The sequence below is a fragment of the Felis catus genome, chromosome C1 (assembly GCF_018350175.1).
Source record: "Felis catus isolate Fca126 chromosome C1, F.catus_Fca126_mat1.0, whole genome shotgun sequence".
Taxonomy (NCBI): Eukaryota; Metazoa; Chordata; class Mammalia; order Carnivora; family Felidae; genus Felis; species Felis catus.
Window position 1 is genome coordinate 218,378,198 of NC_058375.1, and position 18,235 is coordinate 218,396,432.

General features: G+C 48.1%; 1 protein-coding gene across 50 annotated transcripts in view; it reads left to right on the top strand.

The window, feature by feature from the left end:
- Nucleotides 1-18,235, top strand: part of LRRFIP1 (LRR binding FLII interacting protein 1) — a 140,610-nt gene that overhangs the window by 83,935 nt on the left and 38,440 nt on the right. For 10 of the 50 annotated variants that reach the window (XM_023259899.2, XM_023259902.2, XM_023259864.2 and 7 more), the window contains 7 exons: nucleotides 489-569; nucleotides 3,333-3,371; nucleotides 8,618-8,677; nucleotides 11,102-11,170; nucleotides 13,696-13,767; nucleotides 15,108-15,152; nucleotides 16,711-16,776. The exons of 9 other annotated variants lie outside the window; for them this stretch is intronic. In XM_023259899.2, coding sequence (XP_023115667.1) covers nucleotides 489-569; nucleotides 3,333-3,371; nucleotides 8,618-8,677; nucleotides 11,102-11,170; nucleotides 13,696-13,767; nucleotides 15,108-15,152; nucleotides 16,711-16,776 — 432 coding nt within the window. The remainder of the gene's footprint in view (nucleotides 1-488; nucleotides 570-3,332; nucleotides 3,372-8,617; nucleotides 8,678-11,101; nucleotides 11,171-13,695; nucleotides 13,768-15,107; nucleotides 15,153-16,710; nucleotides 16,777-18,235) is intronic. 31 more of the 50 variants (XM_023259888.2, XM_023259890.2, XM_023259896.2 and 28 more) reach the window with 16 other exon arrangements.

Consider the following 18,235-nt stretch of genomic DNA (forward strand, 5'->3'; position numbering starts at 1 on the left):
AGTGGCTGAAATACATAAATTGCGTGCGTGCGTGTGTGTCTTTTAGTGATGCTTATAAAAGAAATTAATACTGATACTATTACCTAAACAAAGGCTTTTAGCCTGTTGACCTAACTTGGTGAAGGGAGCATTGGAAACTTCTGAATATTAATATGTTCGTGACAGTTTTAATGCTCTTTCTGCTATCGAATACCCATGAATAATTTTGAGAGTGATACGCACTGAGGCTACGTGTTTATAGGTTGCCAGCAAAGAAATGACATGAACGTAAAGCGGTATCATCCAGAAACAGCCCTCTGTAAACAGAGGCGCACAGACGGGGCCGTTTGGAGAAGACAGAGGCTCAGGTGTGCTGAGATTTCCAGAGTCACCTACCTTGGGGCCCTGCTATGGTGTCGTGGGCCACGTCCCCTCTGAAAGCCGGACGTCGGCTTCTTTTATGCTGTTATATTATGCTTCATGGCTGTTTTCATCCTTTCTTTCACTAGGCTTCCGACGAAGACGAGCGCATGTCAGTGGGTAGTCGTGGAAGTCTGAGGGTCAGTAACCAGGATGACCGGGTTTGCACGGTACAGTCTGTGTGGACATCCTTTGCCGCCTGTGTCCCCGCAGTCAGATTTCGCGTCCATTACCCCGCAGTCTTGTTACCAGTATCTGGGAAGCCGCTCGTCTGAAGTCTCATCACTGGTGGCATGTTTCCTTGTGGTGCGGAAAGAGTATTGGTAAACGCGGGCGCTTTTGTCGTGTCTTTCGCCCGCGTGGGCAAACCGTAACGTTTTTATATCCCTCCGCATCACAACACTGCCACGCCCCGATTAAGTCGTCTCTGTGCGGCGCTGGTGCCCTGAAGGGATCCCGCTTGCCTCCACGCTCCCCGCAAACGTGCATCTCGGCTCAAGCCCCTGGTAACTCAGTGCTGTTCTTGTGTAGCTCCTTGAAAACCGCAGCAGGCGACCTGGTGGGAAATCAGAGCAGGTCAGATCCCTGAGACCCGGGTCTGCTCGCCCAAGTCCTTCCTTCGGTCAGCGGCGATGGAACGTCTTCGTCACTGACAGCTTGATGGCTGGCAGAGACGAATGCGTGGTTTTCCGTAAACATTCCCAAAACCTTCATAATTAGACTGGAGAACGTTGAGGGCTTTGGGAAGCGAAGCAGAGAAACTGCGTTTTGCTTCGTGCCTTAAGTCGGTAAATGACTGCGAGCATGTCCGTGGTATCACCCCAGGGTTGCTGTCGCTGTCGCTGCTGGTAAGAAGGAGGCCTCAATGCAGCCGCTCCATTTCACTTGGGGACGGTATGGAGTAGAAAGCTTGTTTCCACCTTAACAATTAAATTATAGTATCACTCCTAGACTTTTTTTTTTTTTTTGACGTTTATTTATTTTAAGAGACAGCTCGAGAAGGGGAGGGACAGAGAGAGAGGGAGAGAGACAGAATCCCAAGCAGGGTCCGTGCTGCCAGCATAGAGCCTGACGGGGCTCCAACTGACAAACCCATGAGACCTTGTTCCGAGCTGAAATCAAGACTTGGATGGTCAAGGACTGAGCCACCCGGGCGCCCCACCAGCCCTAGACTTCCTGTGTGGCCGCTGAGCGTGCATTTCGTCGGCTGTTCACAACAGTCAGCTATAAAGATAACACACTGTTGGGGTGTCAGGCAAGTCACTGTCACTGCCCTGGCAGGTGCCAAAAACAGATCCGAAGTGATTTTGCCAGAAAGTAACGGTTCAGATGTGAGGTCTGTTCAAGAGCTCCGCACTCTGAAACTTTCCCCTCAGCCATACGGTCGTCACTTCCTCATAGACCTTCTCTCTGACAAGAGGCCAGAGGAAGTAACTTTTATGTAACCAACACATCATAAATGCAAAACTCAGTTTGCAGAATCTGTGGAGGAGACACAGGAGTAAGCAGGCCCAGGAGAAGGGCGGCCCTTGAAACCGGGAGAAGATACTGTTTCCAGGAGGAAGCGAGGGGTCCAGTAAGCATGGGACCGAGGGCCTTAGCATCGTGGAGGACGTCGGTGACCTTGACAAGGAGACTTTTGGTGGAAATGGGGAGAGCAAAACCTGATTAATGCAGGCCCAAGAGAGAACAGCAGAGAAATCGGCCGCAGAATCCAAATCTATCACCGTATCGTTTTCAGATCTTTGATCCTCCCCACTTGGTATTCGGGATTTGGGGTACACTTGCATTTTTCTGGGAAGAGAATTTGTCGCTTTCTTAATGTTCTCGGAAAGTCTCCTGACCCCAGGGAGTTTAAAACGATTGCAGTCTTAGTGAGCGTTAGGGTGTTTATAGCCTTCATTTCATTCTCAATGAGTTTAACCTACATGAGTTACGTTTCTTTGCTAGACGCCGTTCTTTGCCAAGATTTCAAGCATTTTTGTTTTAAGGTGTCACATTTTAGAGAAGAGGCCCACAACCTGGACGTTGAATAAGAGAGGGGGAGAAAGTGGAAAATCAACCGTGGATGGGATTTTCATGTTCAGCCGGGTGGTTTCCTACACCGCTCTTCCCCGTGATATGTCTGATCTCGTGAAATAACACTCTTTAAAAACCACAGACTTGAGCACTTGGATCCTGGAGATAAGAGGCAGACCTCATAACTCTGACGGGTTCAGGACAAGCGCAGAGCAGCGAGGAGGTGACAGCATCCGTCCCCAGGTCCTCTGGGGCCTGGACGCTCTGACCGCCTTTGGTTGTTGGGCCAACTGTGCTGCTGGGAGAAAGCTCATCTCGCTCCCTGTCTGTACAGGGTCAGTTCATGCTGTGTTTATGTGCCTTAATATTCTGAAATCCTCCATTTGCAAAGTTCAGAGGTCAGGTCTCTTATTTCTTGACTTTCTCAAAATATAGGCCTTCTTCATTCATCACTGACAGCGACGTAAACCCCAAACAGGAAAATGTTATCTCCCTGGGGTCTGCATGGACCTTCTTCTCAGCAAACCTAGATTTTTGGACATCTTAAGACTTTCATTTTTCTTAGTTAAAAATTGAGAGTGATGCAGGTGTTCCCCTTTTGTCTAATATAAATAGAGTGGGTCTTATATAAGAGGAGGGGGTCAGACTGCTCAGTCCGATTTCGTGAATTACAGCAACCCTTGCCATGGAAGTTTGAGTTAGTGTTACTGCATTTTATGATGGCTTCATTCTGATGCTGTTCCTTTTGTAAATACACAAGATCCTGGAAGTCCTGAAAAAAAATGTAATTTTGTGAAGATTTCAAGATCGCCTGGCTTGTATTTTATGTCTTGTGATGTATGAGTTAACTTATTCTCACCGATCTTTGACAACTCTGTTTTCTCTTGTTTTCCTCTCCATCCGCACGCCGACAGCCACAGCCTGACCTGGATTATGGGGGTCCTTACGCCTGGGTGAGACGGTTGGATAGATGCTGGGGCGTGATCCTAATAGTACTTACTGTGTGATATGTAATAACCTATGGCGTTTCCACTAATCTCGTGGCTGTGTTTGTCCACAAAGCCAAGTATGTCTTTGTCCAGAAAGACACACGTGCCGTCCCCCAGACTCCCTCGGGGGACGACGGGCCGGAGGGCAGATGTCCCCACCAGAGTGAGCGCTCTGCGTCCAGAGCCCCCTGGGCGTGTCACTGGTGTTCACTGGTCCTCAGGGTGAACACACTCACCACGCGGTCTGAGCACCAGCTGTGTGCTGACAGCTGTGGGCACCAGTCGGGGGGAGGGCACCTTGCTTTCAAGGAACTCAGATCAGATCAGGAATTCCCAAAGCCTCTGCGTTGCTTTTCAAAGATTAAGTTCAAAGTTACTTTATCTAATGAAAATTCCGTCGTTTTCTGATCTGTCCGTTGAAATGAAATGTGCGATCCGGCCCTTTTGCCAAAAAGTGCTGTTCCAGTAACAAAAACGAAGGCTTTCGATTTAAATTCGGAGTTTCCCTTCCTACTTCCGTCTGTCTGCACCTCATGCTTTCTGAAAACCTGTAAATTTAAACGACAAGTTAAAAAGGAGAGAAGTTTCATCTCGCCAGAAATTAGCAATAAAGTGATTTCCGTACTGAAGGGATTGTAGCAATTTAGACGCGGCTTCATTTTTAGGACTTTTTCTAGAGCATTTTGGGCTTCATTCATTCTACCGCATTTCAAAGGTACGTGGCAAATCTCTGTTTTTAAAACGTGTTTTTGCCTCTAAGACGATAATTTAATAGCGCCATAGAGTTGCGTAGCACTGGTGAGCCCCGAGCCTCCTGCTGGGCTGCTGGTTATGGATCGAGCCGTCGAGGGACAGGGACGGATCCGCCACGGAGCGTGGGAAGCCCAGGGGCACGTGATTAGATTCGGGAAGTGCTTTCACACAGCGTCCCACAGCACTTAACAGTGACCTCAGTCCTCACCGGTCCTCGTAGTTCTTCCATTCTCCACCATTCAGCACATCAGCAGCAGATTTCTAGATGTTTAGCCTTCTCATGCTAAACCCAAAGCAAATTGTTTGTCAGGGCCAGTCCCTGGGGGAGCAAGTGGCTACGTGTGTTAGCAAGACACGGAAACGCGTTTCCGATTTCATTTTTATTTTTCGGTTTTCATTCTGTTTTCAAACTCAGTTGAGTGCCCCAAAGACTGCACTTCAGGGTTTTGATTTTGCCTGCCTTCTTTCGCTTCCCATCTCCCATACCCTTGGACGTGATCTGTCTGTCGACTCACCGTAAAAGTAATCTAACACCATTCATCAGAAAAGACAGCTGTTGCCCTCTGCATGCTTGCACGTGAGGGGCGCTGCTTTGATAGCCCGGCACGGTGGCTGGTGGCATTGGGACTAATCACACGTTTCCCTTGGAATAATTGGCTGCGACGGGACGTTTACGCTTGGATCTTACACTCTTTTAGAAAACGCTGATTTGTTGGTGTCTTCTGTGTTTTGTTCTCTCTGATAGCAGTGCTCGTGTGTGTTTGCTGTGTGTGAGATCCACCTGGGAATCTTATCACAACACACTTCCCCAGCCCCCAGCTCTAGGTGCTCTGATGGCTGCCTAGGTCAGGGTGCCGTGGTCCTAAGATGCACACCAGGTAACCATGATGCAGGTGGTTAGCACAGTAAGGGTGTTGAAAAATTGCCCCGTAGGGGTGCCTGGGTGGCTCAGTCAGTTACACGTCCAACAACTTTGGCTCAGGTCATGATCTCACGGCTCACGGGTTCAAGCCCTGCGTCAGGCTCTACGCTGCCACCTCGGAGCCTGGAGCCTGCTTCGAGTCTCTGTCTTCCTCCCGCTGCCCTTCCAACACTCACGCTTTGTCTCTCTTTTCTCTCTCAAAAAAAAGTAAACATTTAAAAAAAGTAAAATAGAAAAGAAAAGAAAAATCGCCCTGTAGAGCAAAGAAAGTTAAACAGAGCCCTGACTTAAAATGAAGCTGGTATCCCGTCTATGGACTTTTTATTCCGATGCGTTAGGTTAATTTTCAACTCTCCTTAACCTGTTCTGCTACATAAAAACAGCTCCACCATAAAAACTAGCCAAGAGGAAAAGGTGGGTGGTGTTCTTTAAGAAGTCGGAGTACTCTAAGGGCGCCTGGGTGGCTCAGTCAGTTAAGCATCTGATTCCCACTCAGGTCGTGATCTCACTGTTCTGAGTTCGAGTCCCGCGTCAGGCTCCGTGCTGGCAGCTCAGAGCCAGGAGCCTGCTTTGGATTCTGTGTCTCCCTCTCTCTCTGCCCCTCCCCTGCTCACGCTCTGTCTCTCTCTCTTTCTCTCTCTCTCAAAAATAAAAGGAACATTAAAAAAAATTTTTTTTAAAGAGGTCAAAGTACTTTTCACCATAGAGGTGTCCATGAGCTCTGTGGATGGGAGAATTCGTTCTAGGAATATACTCCCCACGGCAGAATTCCACTACAACAGAAAGGGTGGGTGTTCCACAGAGCTGTTGAAGGGGGAGTTTTTCCTGCACGGCCGTGGAAGGCTAGGACAGAAATGGTGACAATGAGGGGCGCATTTGCCCTCCCGCCCTTCACGGCCCTCTGCTCTGGGCTGCACGCCACACTGGAAAATGAGAAGGCCAGAAGGAAGAACTCGCATGGGGAAGGATGTATTTCACAAGCAGCAGTGGAAAGCCAGAGGGTTCATATATGTAATATATTTTACCTTATTTGTTAGTAAAGGAAAAGGCATCAGACGTTGATTGATGTTAGCCTTTCTTGTTACATTAATTTTTCCCAGGAATGAGTTTCTACGCAGATAGGAAAGGTGTCCAAGTCCTTGATACATGTTTCCATATCAGAAAATCCTGCCAGTGGGGAAAGGGATTAGATTAGATTAGATTGAGTAAAACTCCTGCCTATCAAATTTATTCCAGAAATGTTTTAATGTTATTCACAGAGTTTTCTAATTTATTTTTTTTATATTTATTTTTGAGAGAGAGAGAGAGAGAGAGAAGCAAGTGAGGGAGGGGCAGAGAGAGAGGGAGACACAGAATCCGAAACAGGCTCCAGGCTCCGAGCCGTCAGCACAGAGCCCGACGCGGGGCTCGAACCCACAAACCGTGAGGTCGTGACCTGAGCCGAAATCAGGCGCTTAACTGACTGAGCCCCTCAGGCGCCCCAAGGTTTGAAATTTAAAGTTGAGGGATGTCTACCTACCCTTTTGTTTCATTTAGAAACTTCAAGTTGACTTGGTATTGAGTTGTAACAAAAGTAAATACATAGTTTTATAGTCAGGATGGCATGAACCTGGGTTTGTAACCTGTCTGGAAATCCCTTTCTTTATTCTTCATTAATGTCTAGCTGCAGAATACCTGCCAACCGGTCTCCCGATGCCCGACCCCGTGAGCAAGGCTCCCGTTCCTCGTGGGTGCTGGGTCCCTCCCACGGGCGCTCACTCAGCCGTCCTGTCGGCACACGGTTCAGGCACTCGGGATACTCATTTTAATCCGGTCTAACCCTCCCAGTGGCCTTATAAAGTATGTATTTCGGGGCGCCTGGGTGGCGCAGTCGGTTAAGCGTCCGACTTCAGCCAGGTCACGATCTCGCGGTCTGTGAGTTCGAGCCCCGCGTCAGGCTCTGGGCTGATGGCTCGGAGCCTGGAGCCTGTTTCCGATTCTGCGTCTCCCTCTCTCTCTGCCCCTCCCCCGTTCATGCTCTGTCTCTCTCTGTCCCAAAAATAAATAAACGTTGAAAAAAAAAAATTTAAAGTATGTATTTCTAGGCACATTTTTAACAGCTGAGGAAGTGGAGGTGTCAGTGGATTAAGCAGCCAGCTTAAGGTCACACGATAGAGCATTGATTTGGAATTCGGACTCACCTCCACGACCCCTGGCGTCTCCTTCCGGTTTTACCAGTTCTGTGGACTGCTTTCCTTTTTCCTTGTTTTTAATCTTTTTTAACGTTTATTTATTTTTGAGGGCGAGGACACACCAGCAGGGGAAAGGCTGAGAGAGAAGGAGACAGAGAATCCCAAGCAGGCTCTGAGCTGTCAGCACAAAGCCCAGCACGGGGCTCGATCCCATGAACCATGAGATCGTGACCTGAGCCGCTCAACCGAAGGAGCCCCACCCCCCACCTCACTGTTTTCCTTTTTCTATCTCGAGAGCTGGTCAGGCCTCTGACATGTAACAGCTCTTGTCTTAAATCAGCAGAAACATCCTTATAGAATGAGAGCAATTCGAGATAGGCCAGGCTTTGGCTGGTGGAACGTGGGTGCAGAGGTGAGGAGAGAAGGGAGGTGGGGTCCCAATCATTCTCTTTTCTAGAGGACAAATGAGGAAATCATGAAATGCATCCTCAGATTTCACTCTGAAAAATAAAGTTGGAAGACAGGATGAATGAAAAGCTAAGACAGAGGGGCGCCTGGGTGGCCCAGTTGGTCGAGCATCCGACTTCGACTCAGGTCATAATCTTGCAGTTCGCGGGTTCAAGCCCCGCGTCCGTCTCTGTGCTGACAGCTCAGAGCCTGGAGCCTGTTTCAGATTCTGTGTCTCCCTCTCTCTCTGTCCCTCCCCTGCTCCCGCGCTCTCTGTCAAAAATAAACACACATTAAAAAAAGAAAGAGAAGCTAATCAGAGAATCTACCCCCATGAGAAACATTTTTTCCATGATGAACTTTTGCACCGAATTATAGATTGAGCAGAAGCTATTTCTGAATCTTCTGAATGCAACTTCGTACCGGGCCATGACTTTCAAGGACTTAACCCTGTGAACCAACAACTGAAAGCTAGTTGACGTGGGCCAAGGCATTACCCCACTTGCCCGTGGCATTCAGGCCGCCGGAAAACTAGGACTCCCGCGGCACCCCCGTAAAACGGGAAACGGGAAAACTGCCGAGGAAAAGCAGCCGTGGACCCGTGGCCACGTGCTTCACCCCGCGGGAAGGGCTGGGCATTGCCTGCAATCCTACAGTGACCTGTACTGACAAGTAACAGGGACTTGGGCGGGTGTGATTAGCTTGAGTGTCCGATCCCCCCCGAGTTGCGGCAGAGCAGATCAGAAGCACGGAAGCATCTAGGGGCATGCTAAGGTTTGTGTTGTCCTGGGCCTGTCATCCGTTCGCTCCACGAAGGAAGCCCAATTTGCAGCCCAGCTAATGCTTCCCTGCTGATGTGTTCCTGCGTCTTCATTTGTACACTGATGTCAGTTTTCTTCTTTTCTTCGTTGAAACAGACAAATGGTTATGATGGAGAATCATATGGATCCCAGTCCCTGAATAGAAGATCTGGCAGGGTCAGTATAGTAAATGCGCATGACACAAAACTCAACCAGGTTGCTGCAGCGGTGTAAAGAAAATATTGCTACATTTAGCTTCCTTGTGTTTTTGTTTTTTTTCCGTGTGATAAAGGGTCTCTCCCCACCCCCACCCCCAGCCAAGCACGTGAATGAGTGGAAACTAATGGTTTTCAACTGGGAAACATTCTTAGAAAGTTGGTCTTCCCGACATTCTAAGTCTCAATGCAAGAGGCGGATGTTAAAAAGAATCTCTTCAGCTTAGAAATATGTAGGATTCAGTACTCACTCTGTCATTATTTTGTGGCCCTGGGTGTACATGCAGAATGCGTGTAGTAAGTATATTCAGCTTTCAAGTATACCTCCCATCTGACATTCTCTCTCTGTGTCCACCTCTCCCTGGTCATTTTAAGGACACGTATGTTCGAGTCCGTGTTCCCCTGGACCCTGACCGTGGAATGCTCCCAGGGCAGGGGTCAGAGACCGCAGAAGGGGCAGGGTCATGAACGTTCCGTGGTGGGAGAAAGGAGCAGAGGGACCTCCAAAGGGGAGGCCTTTGGATCTATCTAGCAGGGAGGTCACGAGGACTTCACAAGGTCACAAACTGCATATATTCTAATGAAGTTTCATGACCCACTTGCAGACCCGTTGTACATTAAATTATCTAAAATCTTCCAAGTCCTACACTTGCTTTATTTTTCATCTTATAGTAAATTTTACTGTTATATAATTAGTGTTTCTTCTCATTTATCTTACTTGTATTAAGATATATCCTATCTGCACTTGAATTCTATTTTCAGGTGTCAGAGGGGTTACCCAGTCCCACTGTAGCTTTCTGAAACTGGCTGATGAGTTTAGCCTCTCGTCCTCTTAAGGATTGCATACACCTCCGTTTCATCTAAACTCTCCTCATTCCGGACTAAAAAAACCCTCCCCTTTTAAAGGCCGTGTCTTCCTATTTATGTTTTTTTATGTTGACGGCCTTTGGATTTCCTCCAGTTCTGTTATGTTTTCCTTTAAGGTAAGGCCGCCGTCTGGGGATGGAAGCAGGCAGCATACCATTCTGTCCTCATGTGGTGGGGACAGCTGTGTCTCCTGTGCACTGATTGGAGCTGGCTTTACAGGACAGGCGGCAGGACTCTGCTGGCCCCAGACTGCTCATTGGGGTTATGTTGGCTAATGAGCAACTTCTTCCCCCAGAGGCATAGTTTTCCCCATAATTGATCCTAAAGAATCATCGCTTAGAGCTGGCAGTTCCTTGAGAAGTTCCATCATCCACTCTTTCTACCCAATGCCACCTTCTTCTCTAGAGTACCCCGGTCAGTACGAGGTAGCATCAGTGAGCTATGTGCCATCCGTATGTCTATATTTCTTAATCTTTGACGTTTACATTGAAACAGTAAGTTTTAACGGTAAGCTAAACAGTAAGTTAAAAAAGCTAAACCTTTTGATTTGGTTTAGGATTTGAGCAATGCCTCTAGAAATCAAATGCAAAAGAGCTTGTTGGTAAAATTGCTCACTGCAGAGTAAAACGGGACATAAAATTGATTTCATAAACAGTGAGGAAACAGAACAATTGAAGAACCAAATAGCGTACGTGCACGCCGCAAGTTCTGTGGGAAGGTCCCAGGGCGAGGATGGGCTTGGAGAAAAGACTGGAAGGGAGGGAGGCATTTCACAGAGGCCAGCAGCACACGTCCATGGGGAGGAATAAAATAGCCAGACTGACCACAAGGGTTTGGAAGCACCTCTTTCTTCCGTGAAGGAATTGAAAGTCTCCGTAGGAGAACAACCTTGACCGTATCGATGAGCATCTTACGCCTTGTGTATAACATGCATCCGTACTGCCTCCCCGTGCAGACTCTGACCTTTATAAGGTATACGCCAAGTCCCCGGAGACCGCTGCGGGTCTGGGGGGTGGCTCTCGGCTACATGGGTGCAGCTTGCTCAGGCTGCAGCCACCTCCCTGCAAGTTCGGCTGAGCTGAGCCATCAGCTGTGTCAGGCCCAGGAAAGATGGAAAATATTGCACCAGACATCATCTTCGTTACCTAACAAAGTATGTAATAAGGAAAAGTCCCCGGTGGGAAGTTACAGGCGGCTCATCAGGAGATTGAGTTGAGTAAGTAATTACGAGTAATTTGAGAGCTGAAATCTTGTGAAAAACAGTACGAGTTAAACCATAAGACATCGCGGGGATGGAAACACCAAAATACAAAATACAGCTTAGGACCTCTGGTTGTTAAGAAGTTCTGCCGTAGCCGAGTGTCTTGATTCTTAAGCTACATTGGTATTTCTGGGGCACTGATACCGGTGTGATTTTATACATTGGTGACTTTATATTTGCCTTTTGGCCAGGACAGGTGGTGCTTTGGGGGACAGTGAGGAAGTGCTCACCACTTACGATGTCTTCTTTGGTTCTCAGAATTCCAGCTACAGCAGCAGCGGTGAGGGCAGATTCTCTACTTTGTCATCAGCCAGAGAGGAGACGTTGGTTGGTTTTCATTTAAATCTTTTCACATCCTCTATTCAAAAACCACAGGTTTTGTAGCATGCAGTGTTGTGTGTGAATTCAGTTCTCTTTTCATTTTTCATGCCTGTTTTACTAATTTTCATTTGGGTGGATGCTGAGGTCAGGTTGGGGGCAGTAGTTGACATGATGTATTTTATGCAGGCTTAGCCCACTGTCTTGCATTCGAATCCCTATTTGCATTCAGCTGGGTACAAGGAAAGAAAGCATTCATGTGGGTGTTTGTAGTCAGAAGTAATCAAAAGGTGGGGGGGGGGGAAGAAAACCTTATCATTCTTTCCTTGAGAGTTCCTGAAAACAGAATTACTTTGTAGGGTGCATGCAAACTTTGTGGCAGTTTCTCAGGGACAGACTGGACTAGGGATGAAAACCACATCAAATCCAAATTCAGATGTCTACACAGTAGAGTTCCTTCCCACACTTTAAGGACATGCATCGATCTCGATGGGCGCAAAGATTTCTCAATTACGTGAGAGCTCTCATAGAGAAGGTTTGTTTTCCATCAGGTTCATGCTCACTTAGCAAACACTAGGGAACCTGGTGTGGGCAGGACTATCACAGAAAGATCACACAGGTAACGCGTGAGATAGGTCGGTACTGTGGAAGCATTTACTTGTAGAACAGAAGGAAGACCCAGCTACCAGATATGCTGGTGCAGCATAAATGGGACAATAAGGAGAAAGGGGTGTCACAACAAAGGATGTGAACTGAACCTCGAAGAGTACATGGGGGAAAAATAAATAGAAACTAAGGAGCTAAAGCCGGTGGTTCCTGGTCCTTCTCCCCTGTCCTGCCTCATCCCCTGCCCCCTTTCATTCCTGCTGCAGGGGGCTCCGGACACGGCTGGCCTTTCCATTCCCCCATCAGCTTGCTTGTCCACTTTCCAAACTCCACTGTTGCCTTTCAGCCCCATATGTTAATAAGAACTCCACCCTTTCTTCCCCCAGTAGGTGAATTTTGACTGAAAACAAGATCAGCTGTAATCACCAAAGTATTGGTGGGTTTCGCCATCTTGAATTTTTTGTGTATTGTGTGAATTTCAGTGGGAGATTTTGCTGTTTCCAAAGAGCACCTTGTCGTCCAGAAAACTTGACTTCCTCGTCACTTTCTGAGCTGAGAAACTTGCTCTGAAGTAGACAATGGTGTTAGGTAGCTAATATGTGGGTGTGAATTATTCACCCCAGTTCAGCACGGATCCGACTCACTTAAATTCGTTTAAGAGAAATAACCCACATTGGAGTCAAAATTAGAGCCGATCCATTCAAAACGTTAAACATCAGAACTTTCCTGAGGCCACATGTCCCACCCTTGTTCTGCCCGAGGTCTTACTGTACTCACCAACCGGCAGAATCTTCTGGTAATTACCGTGTTCTGTAGGTATTATATCTATTCCTGCAAAACACATGGGCATGTTTCATTTTAGTTAAATCTAAAACAGAAAGATATTAAGGTAGCACGGAGTGTTGAAGACTCCTCTAAATGACTTCTCCAGTCTTCCAGATTTGTCAGACCTACACCCTGGCATGGCGGCCACAGCTGTGGACGCCTTCTCCCCCTTGGCACTTTCCACGTCCCACAGAGGGGTTGACAAGATGGCCTCTACACACGGTGTCCTCTCAACCATCCTCTCAATATTTGTGTCAGACGTTAGAACATTTCCCCCCTGTTCCGTCCCCCCACCCCACCTCCAGAGTTCCACTTGCCTGCCCCTCAGGTCAGGCGGGATAGCTTATGCAAGACAGAGGAATGTTAGGCACAAGTTATGGGACCTTGAGGGGATGGCAGGGTATCTTCAGGTGCCATCAGGCTACTTGAATGGAGCCACTTCATCTGCAAGGACTGTCCCGTGCTTGTACAATTAGCAGAATACTGCCAAGATGACAATCTGGAGCTGCTGGCTTCTTCTTCAAGGAGCCTTCCATTTGGATAAAGCATTTTATTTGGGGAAACAATTTGTATGGTGGCATTCCCCAGAGACGTTGCATAGACTGTTGGTCTCAGAATTAGACCCCTGAATTAGACCCCGTCTTCTGTGAATCCTGAACACATACGCATTGTGTGAATAGCTGACTAAGAAAGCCAGGTCAGGGGTCCTGTCCAGTGAAATATCTTATTACATAAAGGCTGCTACCTCTGCCAATCCTTAGTTTTGAATTTTTCCATCCAAACTTTAAAACCCAGAGCTCAAATTACAAAGACCTCTCAAACCCCTATGGTCTGGCTGTCGGTTAAAACGTAATGAAATGTAGTTTTGCCTGTTTGTTGATTCAGAACTCCTGGTTTGGTCCCGTGTCCTAGTTTTGTCAATTAACCGGATCGTCTTTATTTCCTTCTGATCGTCCTCCTTTCTCCCTCCTCCGTAAGTGCATGCCCTTAACCGATTCTGTCGTAGAAGGTAGTTGTGTGCGGACGCGCCATACCATTGTACCTTTGAGGTGAAATGAAGCTGTGAGCCCTTCTCCCCTCCTTCCCATTTTCTCTGACTACAGGGACTCTCCTGCTCGGACCTCGGGCTTCCCAGGGGCGGCCTTGCTCTCCTGTCTACCCAGAGCGGAAACCAGGTCTGTCCTCCTCCTTGTCACCCGCTTCCCTTCCTCTTTCCTTCTGTGGGGTCACTTCACTCTCCGATCAAATGTACGAAGATACTTCAACCTCTTCCATGTCAAGTCCAGAGAGCAGAGTTTAGCAGGTGTTTTATTTGGCTTGACTAACTTGCTAAGACTTTTGTCAATGTTGTAAGACATTATCAAAATCATTTAGGACCTTATATAGAAAAAGGAGCCTCTATTAAGTGTATATTTCCAAAAGCTCAGGCCCAAAGAATTGGTCTCTTGGGGCTCTCTCCTCCTTTTCCAGGAATTGTTCCCCATTTGGGGTTTCATGTGTTTCTTTAAAAATATTTTTCTCCTGTAAATGTGTCCAGGAAGCAATTTGGAAGCCTTTGTGCCTAATCTGGTTCCTCCATCTTTGAGAAGTGGGAGAACAGCCCTATTTCTTTGGCTCAGTCTCCCCTCTGTTTCCTGGTTTGTTTTGTTTTGTTTTGTTTTCACAAGGCGGGTGGGCGGGTCAGGCCCTGGGCTGTAGGTACAGGAGCCCGTTGTCTATACAAGGAACTCAGCGTCAGAGCCCCGCACTCCTCCTCCCGCAGAGGTTGAACCATATCTCCTTGCATTGCTGTCTCCCCTGCCTTGCTGAGTGATTCATCCTGGGTCCCGCACATTCCCTGACCCTCTTGGTGGCCCTGCACTGCGGGCTTACGTGGCCTCTGCTTGTAAATGAGTCATGATCCTATTCTGGAACTCCGGGTCTGGCCGAGCCAGGAGCTGCCCTTTCACTGGGGCACATGCCCGCACAGGCGCGGCTCAGCCCGGGTCGGGATATGGGTGTGGGTGTGGGCTCCCCGTTACAGGGACGTGCCAGCCCTGGCCGGCTGGAGCAGTCTTGACAGCTCCTGTTGGCTCCTGGAGACCGGGACTGGGATCATTTGATGGAAATAGACGCGCTGTGTCCGCAGCTCTCTTCCTGTGTGGAAATTGATGTATTAACACCCTGGAGTGCTTTATTAACCTGGGATTTTGAGTTGTGGGGTTTGGTTGCTGCTGGTGACATTTTCACCTTGTCACCATTCGGTCTCACTCCCTGACTCTTTCCTCCAGGAATGCCTGAAAAGAAATGACTAGAAAATAGTCCTATTTCAGAGATCCTGGGGACGTTTACTATTTTAAAGTCGGATTTGTGTCTCTGTGATTTGCTGAAAACCCTAAGTCGACTTTTTTCTTTCCTTCTGTTGTACGACAGTTCAGCTGTCGTGATTACTGAAAGCATCATGATTATCTTGTCACTGTTATTTGTTGCTGTTTTCCAAGGCTTTTAAAACCTGCCTTTCGCTCTTGTCCTGCAGCCCTCCTATCTGTACAGTGCTGCCCGGCCTCCTGCAAGTTACCGGGTGCGTGTGCTGCCTGCCCCAGTCCCCTGACCTGCCGCCCCTCCCTCCCATCCGCCACCCCCGCCCCCTTCCCCGTCCCTACTCTGCCGTCCCCTGACCTGCCCCCGCCCCATCCCCCCACTCCCACCCCTGCACAGTCCTCTGACCTGCTCTCCACCCCCCCATCCCCTTTCCCCTCCACAATCCCCTGACCTGCCCCCCCACCTCCATCCCCCTTCCCCTACAGAGGCCTCTGACCTGCCCCCCTGCCCCCAACTTCCTTCCCCCCCAATAGTCCTCTGACCCTCACCCGCCCCCAACCCTTCTTACCCAGCCATAGTCCCCTCACCTGCCCCAACCTCCCTTCCCCCCCATACTCCCCTGACCTCCCTTCCCCCCCCCACAGTCCTCTGACCTGCCCTCACCCCCCATCCCCTTTCCCCCCCACAGTCCCCTGACCTGCCCCCGCCCCATCCCCCAACTTATCCGGGCCCCACTGGCCCCCTAGGGGCCAGGCGCCTCTCACACCTGCTCTGGGAGTGTGGATGCGCATGTCTGCAGCGTCACCACCTGAGAGCTCCCTCCTTACAAGGAGCCTGTAGGACCCGTGATGTCTGTCAGTCCCCTTTGGCTGGATCTGGGCATTCTTTCTCCCCTAGCTGTCATACTGCCTCAGGCTCCGGGAAGACACGTGCTCGCATAGGATTATTAGCCAGGAATGGAGCAAAGACATCATTTACTTACTCTGCTGGCAGAAAGCAAGATGGCTTTTGATTTGTTTGGTAACCTCAACATGTTAACCCATTGCACTCTATGACTTTGTAAATTTCCAGTTTTAAATACAAGGCACTTCCCCCTTGCAGGAAACCCTCACTAAACAAAGTAGTTCTACTGTATTGCTAGTAAGCTTCTGAATTTTCATCAGAATTCACCCCTAAGAATTAGCACATATAACTGGCTGAACAAACCAGCTGTGTCCTCAAGGAGAGAGAGGGGAATCCAAGCACCTTTCAGCCGGGCAAAGTTCGGTGCGGCCATGCACAGTCCTGTAAACCCCCATTCGCCCTCAGTGCCTAATTACGTGAGATTTCCAGGTTAATCAAGTATTGTTTTCTAGTTAGCAGTTTCCAAAGAATTACAAAATACTGAACTATCGTTATCATACTGCTGCATCCCGAAGTTTCTTCATACTAGCATAATTTTCTGCACCTCAGGCGTGAGGATGCCATGACAGAATTCAGGATATTTGAATTATCTGCTCACTTTAAATCTGGATTAACAGGTTTTTCCTTAGCAAGGAACGTTTTTCAGAACGATGCGTTTCAAGGAGCTACTGGGGGGTTGCATTGCATGCCAGTTAACAGCAACTCGTTTCTCTCTCAGATCTTTGCATGACCCTGTTGCGTACAGCTTTGGCCTCTGTGGGTGGTGTAAGGCCTTCCCTGCTTGTTTTCCATCGTGATTTGTTCCGAACGTGTTCTTCTCTCGGGTCAGACCTCCTTCGCTTCCCTTTTCCTGTGTTCTGGGCACCGGTGGAAAGGGAAGGGCTCCCTGACCTGACAGTCTGTTTTTGTCACAGGCATCTGTGTTCGATGACATCGGTCCCGGCGGGACACGGCGGGGTAGTGCCTGCGGTTCCTATGCTGTAAGGCATTTTCTGTGGTTTCCGAATTTTCTCCCGTGTGCTGCATGACCCTGACTGGCTTACCGGGCACAGTCCCAACCCCTGGAGATTACTAACCAGAGTTACAGGGAGGAAACACCATCTCATCTCAGTTTCCCATTATAGTGAGGCTGGGTCATGGATGATGGGAATCGCGAAGCCTTTGGTTGGCGGGTTAGTGTCCTCACACGTCAGTTTACATTGAGTTCAAGGGAGAAGACCCACCTCAACTGAGTTTCATCCGCTGATTTCATGCAACACGCTGACAGTACTAATAAGTAGTGAGGTGCCCTTAAAATAATAAAAGGGAGAAGAGGGGAGTTCCACAGGCTGCAAATTATTTTCACCTCTGGATACTTGAGGAAGATGAACAGATTTATTAGAGACTCAGGATGTTACACGTACATAATTTCCTTTTATTTTGCTGTCTTTCCACCTCTTCAAAGGATTTGAAATGACAGACTTGGCTATCACATAAGGGTGTATGTAGCTAGTCGTGCAAGAAATACTTGTTGAATGAAAAAAACAAGTGAATAAATGAATGAAAGAGGGAAGCAAAATAGAAAAAATGGAGTCAGTCCGTGGAAGCGGGAAACCAGTTGGCCCATCTTGAGGGGCCGCAGAAACTGAATGGCAACTGACCATATGGGTCCTTCTGCCTGCCAGGGCTCCCCCTCGGGTCCTGTGAAAATGTACCCAGGCCCCATGTGAAATATAATGGCTTGCTAACCACTGCTTGAAAGTGCTTTTATAATGTTGCTTTCGGTGTTAATGGGCTACTTAAGTGGTCAAATAATCCAGTTTATGGTTTACTGTATTTCATGAGTATTCAGGAATCCTTACAAAGCCAATCAAACCTACAGCCTTCTCTAGAATGTAATTTTTATAAATATCGAAACCCAATAATTAATTGACATAGCATTGGTTTTTGTTGACATTTAATTAACCATTTTATATTGCATAACATTTTATTCTTTTTAAGATTTATTTTGAGAGAGAGATGGAGAGAGAGAGAGCCGAGTGGGGGAAGGGGGGAAAGAGAGAGAGAGAGAGAGAGAGAGAGAGAGAGAGAGAGAGAGAATCCCAAGCCCTGTCAGCACAGAACCTGAGATCATGACCTGAGCCGAAATCAAGAGTCACTCAACCCACTGAGCCACCCAGACACCCTTATTACATAACATTTTAAATGGGGTGGAGCCCACTGTATTGTCTTTTTCTCAGTTCTTAAACATGTCTGTAGGCCATTAAGAAGCTCACAGATCATGCCTAATGCGTGCATTAGCTCTGGCCTGCATATGATGGATAAAGTGCAACGAAATGGTTTTCTTCTATCAGAAAAGAGACAACATACTAATTCTTCAAGAAAATGAAACTTGTCGCGAGCCCTGGGTAGTTCTCCTGTGACCGAAGTAGAACTTCGGATCAGGCAGGATGTGTGTCC